The sequence below is a fragment of the Phyllostomus discolor genome, chromosome X (assembly GCF_004126475.2).
Source record: "Phyllostomus discolor isolate MPI-MPIP mPhyDis1 chromosome X, mPhyDis1.pri.v3, whole genome shotgun sequence".
NCBI lineage: Eukaryota > Metazoa > Chordata > Mammalia > Chiroptera > Phyllostomidae > Phyllostomus > Phyllostomus discolor.
Window position 1 is genome coordinate 30,571,333 of NC_050198.1, and position 19,661 is coordinate 30,590,993.

The following is a 19,661-nucleotide window of genomic DNA, read 5'->3' on the forward strand; positions in this document are numbered from 1 at the left end:
CACTGACTGTGTCTGCCAGGCACCATGCTGGGTTCTAGAAACACAAAGAGGAGTGAGACCCAGCACCTGCCCCTTGAGCACATTTCCAGAGGGAGAGACAGAGAGATACATATATGATGATATATGTGATGAAGAAAAACAAAGCAGATTAAAGAACTGAGTGATGGCAAAAGGTTCTATTTTGAAAATAATTTTTCTAGAAGTAGTAAATTTCTGAATAGAACTGAATCTTATTCTATTCTTATTGTTGAAAGTTTTTTTTAAGTTAAGGTCATTGCATTACTGAGAATGGCTTATGTGTTTTTCAGAGATGGAGCAAATAGCAGTTCCCCAAAGATTTCTATATCCTAATCACCGGAGCCTGTGAATATGTTACATTACATGGCAAAAAGGGCTTTGTAGATGGACTGAAGATTTTACAGATGGGTCCAATGTAATCACATGGACCCTTAAAAGTGGACAAGGTGGGCAAAAGAGTCAGAGATGCAATGGAAGAAGATGCAGGAGAGATCCAAAGCATGACAGGGACTTGCTTCACTATTGCTGGCTTTGAACATGGAGGAGACTATGAGCCAGAAAATGCAGGTGCTTCTAGGAGCTGACCTTGACGCCCCAGCCAACAGCCAGGGAGGAAACAGGGCCTCAGTCCTACAAGGGCATAAAACTGAATTCTACCAATGACCTGAATGACCCTGCCCAGAAGATAACTTGATTTCAGCTTTGAAAGACCTGAAACAGAGAAATCAGTGGAGTCCACTAGACATGTGACCTACAGGACTATAAGATAGTGTTGCTTTAAGCTGCTAAGTTTATGCTAATTTGTTACAGCAGGAATACAAAACTAATGCAAAACAAAAGAGTAAATAAATGATGCAACCAGATCTGGGCCTTTTTCATGTCCTTGGGATGATGGGGCCAAGATTTCTCAAAAGTGAGATAAAAGGGCATGAAATAGGGAACAGAGAGCTCCCCAGTACTTACTGTAGAGTGTACACAACCCTCCTGGGAGCCTTGTTAAAATGAAGATTCTGATTCAGTGGGTCAAAGTGCGGCCTGAGAGTCTGCATTTCTAACAATCTTTGGTCATGCCCAGGTTGCTGGTCTGTGGGGGCAATTGGAGCAGCAGAAAGACAGGTCTATGGTCCCTAGAAGAAAAGCAGATGAGGCCCTCCAGAAGCTCACCTCTGCCACTCTCTACCCTTACCCTTCCATCATCACACTGTCCCCAAATTCTGAAGGACAAAGATTCTTCTAGCTTGTTTGCAGATGTATTCACAGAGCCTGAAAGAATGTCTGAAATATATAACAGATGCTCAGTAACAGGACAAAAGCTACTTTCTGAGGCCCTTTTTCCCAGAGTTGGCTAGACCCCCAAACATGACTGACCTTAATTGTTTTATGAGCCCTTATCCTCAGGATTAGAAAATTACTGGAAGCTCCCTGAAGGCACTGAGGCTCCTGGAACTTATAGAACAGGACATACCAGACCACTAGACCCTGCACCCAAAGATAACATTGAAACAATTTGCAGCCCAACTGAAACATCCTGCTCTACAACTGCTCCATTACCTGGAAAAATCTCAAAGCCCTCACCTCTCAAGGCTGGTGCTGGTGCTTGTGCTGGTACCTATCTCTATCAGTACCTAGACTTTTCCTTCCCTTGGGAAAGTAAAATAACTTTCTTCTGCACTTTCTTCTCTTTGTGAATTCTTTCACAGCCTGCACTCAATAAGTATTTGTCAAATGAAATAAATTAATGTTAATTTTGAACTTTAAGGGGGGAAAAGAATAGTAGAAAGGAGAAACAGGGGGCCCAAGGGAAGGAATCAGAAGAACAAAAAGAAAAGCGTGGTGGGAGGGGAGTGAGAAAGCTTTTGAGGAAAGGCACTTCAGCAAGTGAAGTTAAAGATATGTGACTGGGTATCAGATTTCAGCCTGGAGGAACACTGGAGGAAAACCCAGAAACAAACAAATCTAATTTGCCCAGAAAGTTATATGCCAATTCAACTATGAACAGCTGATTTTCTGCAGTTTTCACACTTGTGTACACACACACACATACAAACACACAGGTACTGTAAGCACAGTGGTTTCCTTTCCTCCACTTTTCACTAATATCCTGCTTGTGACCTTGTCCTGCTGAGATGATAAAGCCAGGATAAATTCAGATTCGGGTTCCTAGCTAAGGCTCATCAATGAGTGCTCTTCTGTAAACTTGCGGAAGGAAGTGAATGATATGTCTGCATGTCCAGCCAACACAAATCTCAGCTGGGTTTGGCATGAAACATCCCCACTTGAATGGGGTGTGAGGCCACCTCCAGGCCTGGGCAGTTTGCCTCCAGCTGTGCTTGTTTTTGTTTTGGTTGCAAAGTCACCAAGACCTCTGAGAAACAAAGCAACCAAGGTTTTTGTTTTGTTTTGTTCTAATGAGTCAAACCTGCCAGGAACATGAAGCTAAAGTCTACCCACAATATTCTTATGCTTCTGTCAAAGAATATTGAAGGAAATATAAGAAAGTTCAAGCCAATAGTTCCTTTCCTTTGCCCACATAAGCTAATATTCTATAGCCCTGTAGCCATGACTATGTTTATAACCTTGATCTTCTAAAAACCTGTGAGGAAAATTGTGCTCTCTATAAAAAATGCTTTCCCATCAAATATCACTTATTTGTTTTTAGAAAGATGATTTAGAAAATGAGGTAAAGAGAACTGCCCTTTCTTTTCTAATGGAGAACAAACATCTGGACTTTTTCCACCTCTGATTTCACTTTTATGACAACACTGTGTGTAATTTGGATCCATTTCAGGGGAAACTGCAAGAACCCAGGGTTTCACCCAAAAATGAGGAGCCCATTTATTTCTGTTTTACTGTTTCTCATGACCATTCAGTACTCACAGCACTGCTGTTAGTGGCTCACTGTACCAAAAAGGTCAGGCCAAGTAGATTTAGAGAAATAAGAAATTTTCTAGAAGGTGTCCTGGGGAACCAAACTTAAAGTTCTTTTTTTCCCCAGTCTGACAGCAATCTTGAAATGCCAATGGAACTGACTTTGGGGGCCCTTTGCATGACTGTGTGTGAGACTTGGAAGAAGTGAAGTTAAAGGGAAGCTGTGACACAATTCCTAGCTAGGCCTGGCCAATTGGTAGTGCAGCAAAAGTGACTGTGCCCTTTTATACTTGGCCCAAAGGGTCCTCCAGGGAGCTGCCAGGAACACTGAATCACTGAGCTGACCCATTCAGAAAGGTCTACCCACCTAGAGCAGGAGGCACTATCTTAGCTGTTACTACATGAACTAAATGCACTGCCAGAACCCTCAGCACTTAGGACCCACTACTGTCTAAAATATTTCCATGGAAAAGTGACAGCAAGTATATTACTGAGATTGGTTACAAGCCAACTGTCTCCACACACAGTTCCTATGAAATGTATAATAACTTCAGCTGCATAAAACCTACCAAACCATTTCCCTATTCCCTGTTATAGATGCTTGGGACCAAAGGCAAGAGCAATGGCAAACAGCAAAAGGGCTGGGAGGTGTGTGACTGGTATGAACTGTCAAAATGAAATCTCTCTAAACCCTGGCTATCTAGCTGGAATTGGCCTGTTTTTCTTATAAAATTAATATTGACTAGCCATAGGTCTGTGGAAAATACATTGGAATAGGGCAGTCATATCCTACCAGAACCATTGTTTTCCTTTCAGTGAAACAAAGACATCCATCACACTTTTTACCCAGGTTTTCTTGGGGATGAGTCTCAGGATCTCCCAAACTGTTAAACTCTAAATTAGTTCCCTAGTGCACAATTCCTGAATCCTATTTACTAAGGTCCTTAATCAAAGCTAGAATCAAAGAGCAACTTTTCAAAAAAGAGTTCATTGATACCATGTGTTCCCGACTGACATAATAGCTAATTCTATTATAATCACAAAAGTCTTCTGAAGCAACACTGAAGTGGGTACCAAATCTCCAATGTAACTCATTGAAAGCTCTTCCCAAAATGCCCAGAACTTTCAGAGGTCATGGCTTTATGTCCCCTAAGGGGCCTCCACACCAAGAATGCCTTATCAGGCTGTGACCAGCCTCAAAGGCAAGGAAACCAGAAAAGTACCCCCTGAGTCCCATACAATACCATATTTTGCAATATTTGTTACACATAATTTGGTAGAGGGACTCATTTAGAAGATCCTATGGAATGTGAAATATGTAAACTGGATTTAGGATGAAGTGCAATGACAAGTGTAATTCAAAGCTGGCTGGAAGATGATAGTGTACATAGAGAATCCTATAGACTCCACCAAAACAACTATTCAACCTAATAAATGAATTTGGCAAAACAGCAGGATACAAAGTCAATATTCAGAAATCAAAGGCATTTTTATACACCAACAATGAAGTATCAGAAACAGAAACCAGGAAAAAAATCCCATTTGATATAGCAACAAGAAAAATAAAGTACCTAGGAATAAACCTAACCAAGGAGGTAAAAGACCTGTACTCAGAAAACTACACAACACTGAATAAATTGAGGAAGACACAAACAAATGGAAACATGCACCATGTTCATGGATTGGAAGAATTAACATCATCAAAATGTCTATATTACCCAAAGCAATTCATAGACTCAATGCAATCCCTATTAAAGTACCAATGGCATATTTCATAGATATAGAACAAACACTTCAAATATGTATACGGAACCATAAACGACCCTGAATAGCTGCAGCAATTTTGAGAAAGAAGAACAAAGCAGAAGGGATCACAATACCTGATATCAAACTGTATTACAAGGCCACTGTAATCAAAACAGCCTGGTACTGGCATAAGAACAGACACATGGACCAGTGAAACAAAATAGAGAGCCCAGAAATAAACCCAAATCTCTATGGTCAATTAATATTTGACAAAGGGGGCAGCAACATAAAATGGAGTAAAAAGAGCCTCTTCATCAAACGGTGATGGAAGAACTGGACAGCTATGTGCAAAAAAATGAAACTCGAGCACCGACTTACACCATACACAAGAATAAATTCAAGGAGGATAAAAGACTTAAATATAAGTCGTGACACCATAAAAGTCCCAGACAAAATCACAGGAAGAGAAATCTCAGACATTCCACGCAGCAATGTTTTCACCTTAGAGCAAGGGACATAAAGGAAAGAATAAACAAATGGGACCTCATCAAATTAAAAAGTTTCTGCATGGCAGAAACTTTTAATGCTGCAAAACAGCATTAAAATGAAAAGAGAACCAACTATATGGGAAAGCATATTTGCCAATGATGCCTCAGACAAGGGTTTGATCTCCAAAATTAACTCACATGACTCCAGTCTAAGAAGACGAGCAACCCAATAAAAATGGGCAAAGGATTTGAACAGATACTTCTCCAAAGAGGACATACAGAGGGTCCAGAGACATATGAAAGATATTCAGCATTGCTAGCCATAAGAGAGAGGCAAAATAAAACCACAATGAGATACCACTTCACACCGGCCAGAATGGCCATCATAAACATAGCAACAAACAAGTGTTGGAGAGGGTGTGGAGAAAAGGCAACCCTAGTGCACTGTTGGTGGGAATGCAGACTGGTGCAGCCGCTGTAGAAAACAGCATGGAATTTCCTCAGAAAACTAAAAATGGAAATGTCTTTTGACCCAGCAATTCCACTGCTAGGATTATATCCTAAGAACTCTGAAACACCAATCCAAAAGAACCAATGCACCCCAATGTCCATAGCAGCACAATTTATAGCAGCCAAGTGCCGGAAGCAATTTAAGTGCCCATCAGCAAATAAATGAATGGATCAAAAAACTGTGGTACATGCACACAATGGAATTCTACACAGCAGAAGGAAAGAAGGTGCTCCTACCCTTTGCAACAGCATGGATAGAACTGGAGAGCATTATGCTAATGAAAGAAGCCAGGCGGTGAGGGACAAATACCATATGATCTCACCTTTAACTGGAATCTAATCAACAAGACAAACAAGCAAGCAAAATATAACCAGAGACATAGAAATTAAGAACAATTTGACAGTAATCAGAAAAGAGGTGGGAGGGGATAATGGGGCAAAGGGGAGAAGAGTTTTCAGGAACAACTGTAAAGGACACATGGACAAAACCAAGAAGGTGTGAAAGCAGGGGAGGCAGATGGGGATGGCTGGGGTGAGGAGGGAGTGGTGGGGGGTAAATGTGGACAACTGTAATTGAACAACAATAAAATAATTAAAAAAAAAAACAAAGCTGGCTGGAAGAAAAAGAAACAATCGACATGGTTTCACAGGTAACATATGTATGTGGTCAGTGAAGCTTCCTACTGCATTGGTCCGTCATGTTTGCATCTGCCTATCAAACACCTATCGAGCTCCCCAGGTGCCAAGCTCAGCACTGTGCTCAGCACTGGGTTTTTGATGCTGATCAGAATTGTTCTTGACTCCCAAGGGCAAATAATAATATTTTGGAAAAAAATTTCTGCTCTCATCATAACTCTCATTTCTACCACTTGGCCTGCCCAGGAAATGCCAGCCTGGGAAAGGAGCAAAACCTAGAGACAAAATCATCCTGCCAGCCCTACAACAGGGATGATACCACAGCATAAAAACGCATCTATCACTTTGTTGACACTCTTGCCACTCAGAGGTTATGGTCTCTATCCCTTCCTCTTGAATCTGGGCTAGCCCTAGCAACTCGTTGTAACCAACAGAAAGTCACAAAAGTGATGCTGTGAGACTTGCAAGGTTAGGTCAGAAAAGGCTATGTAGCTTCCCCCTTGCTTGCTGGGACACTGGCTTTTGGAACCGTAAGTCATCATATAAGGGGTCCAGTTCCCTGAGGTCACCTGGAGAAGCCACAATTCAGTATTCTAGTTGGCTGTCCTCATGTGCATCCTCCCAGCCCAGGAGCCAGGTATGGGAGCAAATCAACCTTGGGATGATTCCAGCCCCAGCTTCACCCAGGTAACCCCTGGCCTCCTTCATGGAGCAAAGGCAAGCCATCTGTACTAGGCCCTTTCCAAATACCTGACCTAGAGAATCCATGAGTAGGAGAAATTGTTCATTCTCCTACACTTGGGGCAGTTTATTAAGCAGCAATAGTAAGTGTTGCAGATGGCCAAGCCAAGGGCCATCAACATTCTCTGCTGCAACAGCCACTCTTCCCTGTGGTCACACTAAATGCTGCCATAAGGGCTCTTCCATTCACTGTCTCTACAGCTTCCCTCCCCCATGCTCTGTTCCATGCTGTCACTGCTGCTACTGCCCTGTGCAAGCCTTAACTGTTAGTCTTGCTGTGACCTTCAGCCCACATAGGGGTGAGGGCTGCTGCTCTGCCATTGGTGGGTTGAAGGGAAACTCGGAGAGCTTGGAGGATCCCAGGCACTAGAAGACCAGGACAGCCTGCAATCACATCCCTTTCCTTCCTTTGCCTGGGTACCACTGAGAGACTCAGAATAAGTTGCAGTGAACCAATCACCAATCTACCCAATATATCCATTTGTGGAAGATAGGGAGTTGGGGACTTAGCTTAAACACTCTTTCTGGCCAGCCCACCCCCTTAATATGTTGCTTAAGAACACTGTCTCAGCCCTGGCTGGCGTAGCTCAGTGGATTGAGCACGGGCTGGGAACCAAAGTGTCCCAGGTTCGATTCCCAGCCAGGGTACATTCCTGGGTTGCAGGCCATAACCACCAGCAACCGCACATTGATGTTTCTCCCTCTCTCTCTCTCCCTCTCTCTCTCCCTCTCTCTCTCTCTCTCTCTCTCTCTCTCTCTCTCTCTCTCTCTCTCTCTCTCTCTCTCTCTCTCCCTCCCTCCCTCCCTTCCCTATCTAGAAATAAATAAATAAAATCTTTAAAAAAAAAAAAAAAGAACACTGTCTCTGGGATCAAATCCTGGCTCCACCACTTTCTAATTCTCTGGCCTTATATAATTCACTGACACTCCCAAACTTCAGTTTCTAATCCATAAAATGGGATAATAGTACATACCTCATGAAGTTCTTATCAAGATCACAATGAGGGAATTCATGTAAAGTGCCTGGTGTGTAGTAAATGCTAAATAAATTTTAGCTATTTTTAATAATGTCTTCCCTGGGAAAAAGCATGTCTTGTGACTTACCCCTTGTAAGACTTGAAAGCTGTCATTGTTGGGTGGTGGGTCTTGATCTGGGTCAACACCAACTCTATCAGTCACCAGGGAGAAAGACAAGGAGAAAAATGGAGAGTATTAGCTTGGACCAGGGCAAGCTTTCTGGCTGAAAGTTGGCAAGAGGCTGACCATCTTCCTGAAGCAGAGGAAAGGGTATCTAAAAGAAGAGAGAGGCTATCATTCAAACAATGAGAAAGATTATATATCACATCAGATCTCAGAGGGTAGGAGAAGCAATAAATCCTGTGTGCTTACACCCTAAGCAAGGCCTCTAGGGAACAGCACCAGCTGGCAACTGTCAATCTGTTTTCCTGCACCAGACTGTCCATTATAAAAATGTGGGTCCCACTGCACCAGGCCTTTTCCTCTCTACTGCTTCTTACTGTTGTCCTGACCTCCTTTTATTTCCCTGACCTTTTGTTATGAAACTTTTCACATATCCAAGGAAGTGCTGAAAGAATTTATAGTGAACACCTACATACCCACCACCTAGATTCTACCATTAAAATTTTGCTGTATTTTATTATATGTCTATGCATCTCTCCCCCCTTCTTATTTTTTTGGATGAATTAAAATAAAGTTGCAGGAATCAGTATACTTCCTCTAAATAATCCAGCATGTGTGTATCTCAAAATTTTTATCCTGGTGCCCCCACATCCTCCTATAGCAGAGATGACCTGAGGAGTCACATATGTGAGATGAACAACTAAACACAAAAGCAAAAAGCAAAGTGGCAAAATCAGCTTATAACTAATTCCATAAAAGTGTGTTCTTGGCTCAGTAACATACCAACTGTTGCCCTATGCATATGCTAATTCTTTATTCCTGTGCCTTCCTAATTCTGACATAGATGACATAGATAATATGGGGAAATGCGGGGAAAAACAAAAATGCCAGGAGAATTCTCTTTTTCCCTCACTCCTTCCAGTATCACAAAGAACATATGGTATTACACAAGGTAAACTGAGAACAATGTTTAGCAGGCTTGATTTGAACTTGAAGAGAGGTGCTGAATGGCCTTCTCTTCAAGCTCAAGTGTCCTTCACCAGGGTATTATCTGCAGTCAGTACCAGGGTTCTTACTCCAATGAGCAGAGCTGCAGGAGCACAAAGCTCTGTGTGTGTATGCCTTACTTTTCCTCCTCTCCTTTCCTCTTCCCCATCTGTGATGCCCAGCATATTTTTTGAGAGAAGATAGTAATGTAAAAGGGGAATAGAAGACAACATAGATGTACCCCCACCTCCAAAGCCAACCTCTCCCCTCTCATTCCAGGCTTGTCAAGCACTAACCAAAGGTGCATGCCCTTGGACAGGGTAGGGTTATAGAAGGAAAGGGAAGAGTTACCCCATATTTTTCACACTGTTATGAGCACTTAGTTAAAACCCATAGTGTGCCCAGTGCCTGATTTCTTCCCCATGGGCCTAAGGTTTAATGGGACCTTTCATGGTAAATTAGGTAGACTGTGCTATGTGTCTATAAGCTGCTTCTAGGCAGGAACTTCTCAGGGCTGGAGGCTTGTCCTCACAACTGGACATTATCCAGGGACTTTTAAGCAACAAATCTCACAGATATTTTTTGACACGAAATCCATCTACTTCAGGGGTCCCAGGACTGCCCACAAAAGTCATACCAGAGCATCAGTGCGCCCAAAGTGTCTAATGTACCAAAGTGGTAGAGGAGAGGTCACAACTTAAATTCCTAGCTGTTGATTCTGAACACTCACATACTTTGAGTCTCTTAATGTGTATTACACAGAGAAAAGTCTTCTATAGGGCAGTTTTGTCAGCATTTATAAAACCAACAGCTAGGAATCCAATAATGGGCCTTGTTCTGTGGATTCTGTAAGCCACTTCATGATGGACTAAGTGACTCAGATGTGCTCCCACTGCACATTTAGAGGGATATGGTGCCAGTTACCCCAGGGTCTCCCAGATAGCTTACCAGAATGTCAGGTGACCCAACAGCCCTTAGCCTAACCACAGAGAGGCTATTGTAGGGAAGCAGCAACAAGTTTATGAGATCTGAATGGCCTGAAGTATATTATGCCCAAGAGTATGGCCATTCAGATCTGGCACTAATAATCTCTCTTTTTTGTACCATGAATTTTGAAACAGGTGTATTAGCCTTCATATAGGGCTTTCATGTCAATACAGATAAAACCAATTGACTTTATCAGCCGAGGTGAAATAGCAAGCCTATGGGTAGGAAAAAAGGCTGAAGAGTACCCTGTACTACAATGAAGAAAATAAAGTAAAATACAATAAAACCTGCCAAAGGAAATTTATCCCCTCTATTCTTTTAACTGATCTCTACCAGGAGGGAAAAATATTGTTGAGCAGAAAATTAAAATAAATTCCATTCAACAAGAACTGCTTATAAAGACTAGGTTTTGACTATTTTCATTCAAGCCCTGGAAACATCAGTGGAACTCCTGTTCACCCTGGGCCCATGTGACCAGGATAGAATTAAAACAACAAAACAGAAAACAATGAAATAATTGGATAAACTCACAAAATTAGAGCCACCCAAATCTCATCCCAAACTCAGGAAGTTCAACATTTTGTTTGGAAGAACTTAAGAGTGATTCTAGATCCACCCTGTCCAATAGAACTTGTCTGCAATGATGGTAGTATTCTAGATCTGCGCTGTCCAGCATGGTAGCCACTAGCCACATATGGCTGCTCAGCACTAGAAATGTCGTTAATATGACTAAGGAACTGCATTGTGTATGTATGTGTGTGCGTGTGTGTGTGTGAATGAGTAAAATAAAATCCTTTTTATTTGCAGAAAGTCAATTCTATTGGCCACGTTACCAAATTTATACATATCCCTACATCAAGGACTACAGGGGTTTTTTTTAAGTACTTTTTATTGATTATGCTATTATAGTTTCCCCAATTTTCCCCCTTTATTCCCCCTCCACCCTGCACCCTCCAACCCTCCAGCATTCCCCCCACCCCTTAGTTCATGTTCATGGGTTGGACATATAAGTTCTGACTTCTCTGTTTCCTATACCATTTTTATCTCTTCCCATCCATTTTATGCCTACTAATTATGCTTCTTCCCTGTACCTTTCCTCCCATTCCTCCCTTCCCCCTCCCCACTTAAATCCCTCCATGTGATGTCCATTTCTCTGATTCTGAGGAACTGCATTTTAAATTTTATTTAGTTTTAATAAATTAAAAATCAAATTTAAATAGCTACATGTGGCTAGTGGCTACAAAATTGGACAGTGAGGTTTCTAGACAGTACTAATTCCAGCCACATCTCTCTAGCATCATTCTTTTCTAGACTAAAAAAGTGACAACTGTCTCCTACCTTTTACATTCTCAGTGATAACACCCAAGATGCTTGCTGAGATCCTGCAGAGACACAATCCCTAGTGCCAGAAATATGAAGTAAAACTTTGCTCAAACTGATTAGACAATGGGGAGACTCCTCATTTCATCAGTATATAAAATAAACTTGAAAACTCTCCAAAAGCTCTTCTTTGTAGATAAATGTAATTTTATAAACATTAAAGGAATGACAGAATTAGAAAATCACTATTTTCCACGCCCTAGTATAATAACTATTTCAATCAAGGGTCATCAATGGATGATGTACAACAGGTAAAGGGTTGTTTGGAGTCTGGCTATTCATATGATATCAAAGGATCACTCTACAGATTGCTTTTTGAAAAACTGCTGTTCTATGTGAAATAAGCCAGGATGTGAAAGACAAATACCATGTGATCTCATCTATAAGAGGAACCTAATGAACAAAACAAACAAACAAGCAAAATAGAACCAGAGACATGGAAACAAGGAACAGACTGACAGCAACCAGAGGGGAGCGGGGTAAGGGGAGAAAGAAGGGGAAGAGTTTAGTCAAGGGACAGGTATACAGATTACTTCTTAGTTACATAGGAAAAATGACACCTTTACACGGGAGAAATCTAGGGTGGAAAGTGATCAAGTTTAGCATCACTAATAAAGATCAGACTGGCAATATGCACCACATGATAACATGCAACAAGAAATGTATAACATCAGCCCTGGCTAGTGTGGCTCAGTGGACTAAGTGCCGGTCTGTGAACCAAAGGGTCACTGGTTTGATTCCCAGTCAGCATGCATGCCTGGGTTGTGGGCCAGGTGCCCAGTAGGGGACAAGTGAGGGGGAACCACACATTGGTATTTCTCTCCCTCTCTTTTTCCCTCTCTTCTCCCTTTCTAAAAGTAAATGCATAACATCTTTTAAAAAAGAAATGCAAGCCCTGGCTGGCGTAGCTCAGTGGATTGAGCACGGGCTGCGAACCAAAGTGTCGCAGGTTCGATTCCCAGTCAGGGTACATGCCTGGGTTGCAGGCCATGACCCCCAGCAACCACACATTGATGTTTCTCTCTCTCTCTCTCTCTTTATCTCCTTCCCTTCCCTCTCTAAAAATAAATGAATAGAATCTTTAAAAAAAAGAAATGCATAATATCACCTTTACAGTTTGTTTTTTTGTTTTTGCAAAAATGATTATCTCTAGTCATTAGGAAACAAATAATAAAAATCCAGATTGTGGGAATTCTGTGGAGACAATTGTCCTGAATAGTTAAAAAACACAATGTTCTAAGACACACAAAAATGGGGTTGAGTATTGTTGCAGACTAAAGGAGATTAAAAAGACATGACAATGAAAGTAAACTTTGATTGGATCCTGTATCCAGTGTGTGTGTAAAATTCATATTACTTTTTCTCAGGTATGATAAAGGTATTGTAATCATGTAGGGAGACTGGATTCCTAGGAGATACATGCTGAAGTATTTAGGGTTAGAAAGTCATGATATCTGCTATGTACTATGAAGTACTCTGAAATGGTTGAGAGAGAGCAAGAGCGTGAAAATGACCAAAAATATGATAAAATGTTAAGAATTCACACATTCAGGTTAGAACTTGGGTATTCGTCATTCCATTCTTTCAATTTTTTTTACAGATTTAAATTGTTTCACAACTAAAAAAGAAGGCTGTTTAATTATATCCTTGGTGAAAATAAAAGAGGAATATTTAATTATATCCTTCTTGAAAATGTTTCAAAAACACATCAGTATTTTTCTTGGCTCTCCAATCTACTAATATTGATGATTAAGGATCTTGTATTATTTTGGGGTGTGAAAACCACAAACTGTGAGGATTCATGGGTGCTATAATAGATAAATACAGGCAATAGATAAATAGGTAGATATAGATTCTAGTAATTATGTAGTTTTCCTCTACAGATAAATCCTGGAATATTTTGCTAAGATTCTCCTAACATGAAAAGGCAAGGAGAAAAATTATAGTTAATTGAAACATAGTTAATCAAATTCCAACAAATTAAGCCATCTTCTGATCTTGTTGAACCCATCCCCAGGCAGTCCTCAGTTCTAAGGACACTGCTACCCAGCATCCACTTTTCTTGCTTTTACCTACCTCTGCCATGGAAGTTCTGACCCTTGCTGTTACCACTTGCCATCAACTATTGTTTGAGATGCAGTTCAAGCTCCTGACAGCATGGAGCTGAAAAGGAGCCTAAGAGGACCTCCTGGGCCTTCCCACAGGCAGAGAAACATGGGAGGCCTCTGCTCCTGGTAAAAATGCTGATAGATTTCTGAGGAAGGAAACAAAGACCTACTTCTCAGACTGCTATTGCCTTTTTAAATAACGGGAAAAAAAAAACAGACAAGGGGCCATGAGACTCAAATGGTGCTGTGTGATTTCTTTCTCCATTGAAGGCTGTTTACTTTATAACAATTTAATAATTACTTTTCTGACAGGGTTGAGGACCCCTCAGACTAATCTCCAAGAATGACAGTGGACCACCACAAGGAGCCTTGCCCTTGGGGCAGAGCTCAAAATTAACCTGGTCTCTGGAGACAGGAGATTAAACAATGGGCCAGGGTGTTTAAGACCAACGGGGGTGCTCTGGGCAGCAAGAAAGTCCAGGCACAGTATTTTGGTATAATGCCACAGAAGACTTGGGGGTTCTCTGACTTTCTGAAATTCCTAGTTTCAGGCAACTGTCCACAATATACACTTCTCTTCTGACCCACTGTAATGCTTTGAACTTTGTGTGCTGTTTTACTATATCATATTTTAGCATTCCCCTGATACATCAGGGTTGAGCTCATCAGAGCACATATGACACTCTTTTCTTTTAGACTAAACTGAATTATCCTTATTTTCATTAAGAATGAAACAAATGTGAAAATCCCATACCAAATGAGGAAGTAAAGCAATCAAACAGATGTGCTCATTCTAGAATAATTAAATACAAAAAATAAATAATTTCCCTTCTGGTATAATATGTACGTTCTCATTAACTGCTGTATAAAAAGCCATTAAACTGAAGAAATTTTAGAACTTCTGAAATTTATAAATTTAGAACTATCTACTTTAATTGATAGTTTTTTTTTATTTGAATGGCAGAGATCCTAAATAATTTGAGGATTATTAGACACATAACTTCATACAAAACCTTGAACGACAGATCAGAATCTGAATCCTCTCATGTCCCAAGTGTAATACTTGGCACTTTGCCTGAAGAAACTTCCTTCTTAAAGGTGGAATATTTCAAAGGAGAGGGTTTCCTCTGCAACTTAATCAATATCTAAAGTCAGATTTCCAAAAATGAATGTGTATGTGTGTGTTTTAAACAGTAGAAAAAAGTTAAAACCCAGAAAGTTTAAATGCTTCAATTAATTTTCTATATGTCATTATGGAATACATCCAGGACCTAGATCCATGTATAGCTGCTTTCATCACTGTGCTTAAAGCGTGAAACACTTTCACAATGCCAAGAACAAAGTTCAAGCCTACTTTGCACTTGAATTATTGACCAGGACACAAAACCAGATCAGGAAGAAAGCATGCAAGTTAGAGATACAGAAGGGAAAGAATATTAAAGTTTTTATTCTGATTGCCCAACATCACCACCATTAAGCATAATCAAATCAAAAACTTGGATGCACACTGAGAAACAAATTGCATTAGAAGATCCTTTAATTATCTTCTGGCTTAAAAATGCCTGTTTTTCATATCTTCTGATTCACTGTGATAATGTACAAATACACAAAAACACATTTTAAAAACTAAAATAGTACTTAATTAAGATGGTGTAAGCCATATCCCAACCATGGCTGAGATATAAAATTCTAGTTCTCTTCATGAGTTAGAAGCCTTGTTTACTAGGAAATTAGCAGAATTTTGTGGGGAAAGTATTTGTGGCTCTGCATATGTGGTGCTCTTAACATTAAGCTCAGTTGTACAAAGAGACACATGCCAGCATTGTCCAAAATGCAGGGTATTGGGACATAATCTCAGAAACATTGATACATCAAGCAGCCCAGAGAAAGAGTGGAAGAGTTATTAGAGTTGACCTGACCTCTTTCCCCTTTGCTAAAGGGGGCAAGGGGTTGGTACACACAGGAAGAAAGAGACAAACAGCATAAAGAGAAACATCTCAGATTAGAAAGACGAGAAAAGCCAGGCCCGGTTAATTTGTTTCAGAGGATGCCCTTGTGTCACCTGAAGTACTGCCAGCGGTGTTCATTCTGGTCCTCCTCGAAGGGCTCCTCGACGCCAACTCTGGGCAGCAGAAGAAGGGAATGTGAGTGTGACAGGGACAATAGGGGAGCCAGGGGCTCTGGAAATATGACCTGGACCACGTCCATCAAAGAACAAACTGTCATTTTAAACATAAATCCATATTCTCTCTTAAACTATTCGTACTCTCTAAAATTCAGGCAGAGAGGCCACTAAATTCACATTTAAAGCAACAATGTCATATGCCAGATCAAAATTAGGACCAATTAGGAATGAAGATAAGCCTTTCAAATATATAATAAAATGAAATCTGAGGAATAAATGCAACTCACAGGAAATGAAGTTATACAATTTTTTCAAGAATACATGTGCTTCATAAAGCAAGACACAGGCATACAAAAATAGAAAACAAAGTTGTTACTGAACACATATTTGAAGTGTTCACACATATTTTTTACACATATTTGACAGAAAGAGTAAAAAGCACTACATTATTAAAAACAGCAACAATAGTTAAAAAGCAAAGATGGCCTTTTTTTCTAAACAAGTATATCACATTGTCCATGTGTTCAACCTGAAAGTCAGGAGCCTAACTTCTGCTACTGTCTTTACCTTGTGACCTTAGAGTTCACATAGTCCATTTTTTATCTTCCTTAATAATTGCAGAGGCAAACTTAACATTTTGAGTGCTGACCTCTATCCACATGATACCAGTAAGCACCCACCAACCCCAGTGCAATCACAAATGTCTTCAGACATTGTCAAATGCCCACTGGGAGGCAAAATTGCCCTCAGTTGGGAACTACTGGATTAAATCATGTATTCTCAATGTGGGGGGGGTGTGTGATATTGCCCCCAGAGGTGTGAAAATTGGTTTTTGTAGGACAAAATAATGTGTTCAGGCATTACAATAGTTTGTAGCTTTTAAAACACCATAGTACATAAATAGATACATAGTAGATCTGTGATGGAATTTCTTAAAAAGAAAAATAATTGTGGTATTAAAATTTTACTGTGGTATTAAAAATGGGGAAAACATTTTTGAAGGCTCTTTAGGGGGACAATAATAAAAAAAATGGTTGAGAAACACTGTGGTAGACATGCCAAAATTCTCATGCTACTAATATCCTCTGAAATATGCAAGTGAGAAGGTAATGCTTCTTAAAGTGGTACTTATAATTAGTCACACATTCAGACTGTGACTTATTCAGACTCTATATTACCATAGTATTAAAAAATTATAACAAATTCCAAAAAAGCAAGCTACATTCCATTAATGTAAGATTCACTAGTAATAATAACAGTAGTTGTAGTAGTAGTGATACTATGATTAGTAATGATAATATCATAGCTAAAATATAATAAATGTTTACAATGTGCCAGATGATACATTTAATGTAAGAAAATTCTTTATCATATTTATTAATTGTCACATTTTGTTCTCACACTATTGTCATCCCCATTTAACCAGTGAGGAAACTGGGAGTTACAGAGGTTAAATAAGTTGCCCAAGATCACAAAGTTAGAAAATGGTGGAACCAAGATTGTAACTGAGTCTGTTAGACACCAGAGCCCCAGCTCTTCACATTCTAGGACAGTGCCTTTGATTACAAGTTGTCATTTTGAACTTCTTTAAAAATATTGGTTACAAATGAAATTACCTAAAGTGCTCAGAACTTCTCCCAGCCCTTATTCCTTATGTTATCTTACAAAGATCTTTATCATAAATTCTCAGTCTAATGGGATTATATAGCACAGAGTATCATAAATTTTCAGTCTAATAGGATTATACAGCACAGAGTATCCTAACTTGTCCTTGCATGATCGTATTACTGCACTCCAGGATAGGAAGGTTATCTGTTCATTAGCTGCCTGGGTGTGAGCCATTCCACCCTCCAACACACCCACCACATCATCTGTGTGTCACTTAATCTGGGGACTCCAAGAGGACAGCTACCATGCCATCAGTTGCACTCAGGACATACATAAGGTTTATCTTCTGAAATACTCCTGTGATCATATCTTCAAGTTGCCAAAATTTGTCCTTTGTGAATAACAACACTTGCCCAAGAGACTAAGGAAGATAGTATATAGTTTGTGCATTAGCAGAAAACAATACAGCCATTTTGCAATCCTGTCTTAAAATATCAATCAGAAAATATCAAATTAAAAAAGTTAAATTGGATTTCTGGAAAGCAGTGACCTGGCTTTGGATTTGTGGTTATATATATTTTTATTTTATACACAGACCAGAAATCAACCATGGTTAAAAATTGCAGATTTATTTATGGTGGAATTACTCCCAATTATTTATGGTGGAACTGTGAGTCCTACTTTGGGCTTCTGACTTCTGAGTAGGGCCTCTGTCAACAGCCTGGAGAAGTAAACACTAAGTAGGTATTGATCTTACTAAGGTCACAGAAGTCAAAATACTATGCTGAATTTTAGGGGATTTCTGAATCAATTTAGAATAAAAACCTGATTTATATAAATGATTTGTGGTCCTTAAGTAACACAACAAGCCACAAGCCAGAAAAGCCAGTCAGTTTCATTACCTTATGTAGGAAGGAACTTCTTTTGATGTAATCTCTGTAAATGTCAGTTTCTACACTGAATACATACAATGTATAATATAATTAATAATATATATTTATATTGTAATAATGAATGTTTTATATACATGCAGTGAACTGACACCATATATATTTTTCACCAATGGCAACTTTGCTTCATTATATTATCTGGATAGAGTTGCACAGAGAGAAGAAAATAATAAAGATAGGAGCAGAAATCAATGCAGTTGAGAATAAAAATAACACAGAAAATCAATGAAATGAAAAGCTAGTTCTTTGAAAAGATCAATAAAATTGACAAACCTCTAGCATGACAAAGAATCAGAGAGAAGATACAAATTAACAATATCAGAAATTACCAATTACCAATTACCAAATTACCTCTATCAGTGGTATCACTATAGCTCTCATAGACATCAAAAGGATAATAAGGTAATGCTATGAACAACAGCATTGTAACATGTAACAGACATGTTACAACTTAAATGAAACAGACCAATCTCACAAAGTACCATAACTTACCCAATATGAATAATCTTAATAGCCATATTAAAGATATTGGGTTCATAATTTTAAAATCCCTGTCAAAGAAGTCTCTAGGACCAGATGGTTTTACTGAAGAATTCCATAAAACTTTCAAAAAGAATTAACACCACTTCTATACAATCTCTTCCAGAAAGCAAAAGAGTAGGAAACATGCCCCAGCCCATTTTGTGATGCCAGATATCCTGATTCCGAAAAAAGATACAGGCAGTATGACAAAAGAAAACTACAGACCAATATCCCTCATGAACACAGACAGAAAAAATCCCTAAGAAAATATTAGCTAATACAGTTCAGCAATATGTATAAAATTTATACACAACAAAAAAATGGGGTTTGTTTTGGACAAGTGAGGCTGGTTTGATATTTGAAAAGTAATCAGTGTAACCCACCATATTAACATAGTAAATGAGAAAAATATTATATGATCATATAAATTTACACAGAAAAAGCATTTGATAAAATTCAACATGTTTGTGCCCAGGCTGGCGTAGCTCAGTGGATTGAGCGTGGGCTGGGAACCAAAGTGTCCCAGGTTCGATTCCCAGCAAGGGTACATTCCTGGGTTGCAGGCCATAACCCCCAGCAACCCCACATTGATGTTTCTCTCTCTCTCTCTCTCTCCCTCTCTCTCTCCCTCTCTCTCTCTCTCCCTCCCTCCCTTCCCTCCCTCTCTAAAAATAAATAAATAAATTCAACATGTTTGTTATTTTAAAAAATAACAGAAACCTACTAATATAAACTTCCTCAATTTGATGATGAACATCTACAAAAACCCTACAGATAATATCATACTTTTTTTTTTATTTCAATCATTGTTCAAGTACAGTTTTCTCCCCCCTACTACCATTCCAGC

At 39.5% G+C, this 19,661-nt stretch overlaps 1 protein-coding gene across 3 annotated transcripts in view; it reads right to left on the reverse strand.

The window, feature by feature from the left end:
- SLC9A7 (solute carrier family 9 member A7) overlaps window positions 1–19,661 on the reverse strand; it is a 181,981-nt gene that overhangs the window by 24,035 nt on the left and 138,285 nt on the right. For 2 of the 3 annotated variants that reach the window (XM_028522564.2, XM_036016617.1), the window contains exons 13-14: window positions 15,672–15,731; window positions 8,112–8,175 (exon numbers count right to left, since the gene is read on the reverse strand). In XM_028522564.2, coding sequence (XP_028378365.1) covers window positions 8,112–8,175; window positions 15,672–15,731 — 124 coding nt within the window. The remainder of the gene's footprint in view (window positions 1–8,111; window positions 8,176–15,671; window positions 15,732–19,661) is intronic. The other variant, XM_028522566.2, reaches the window with a different exon arrangement.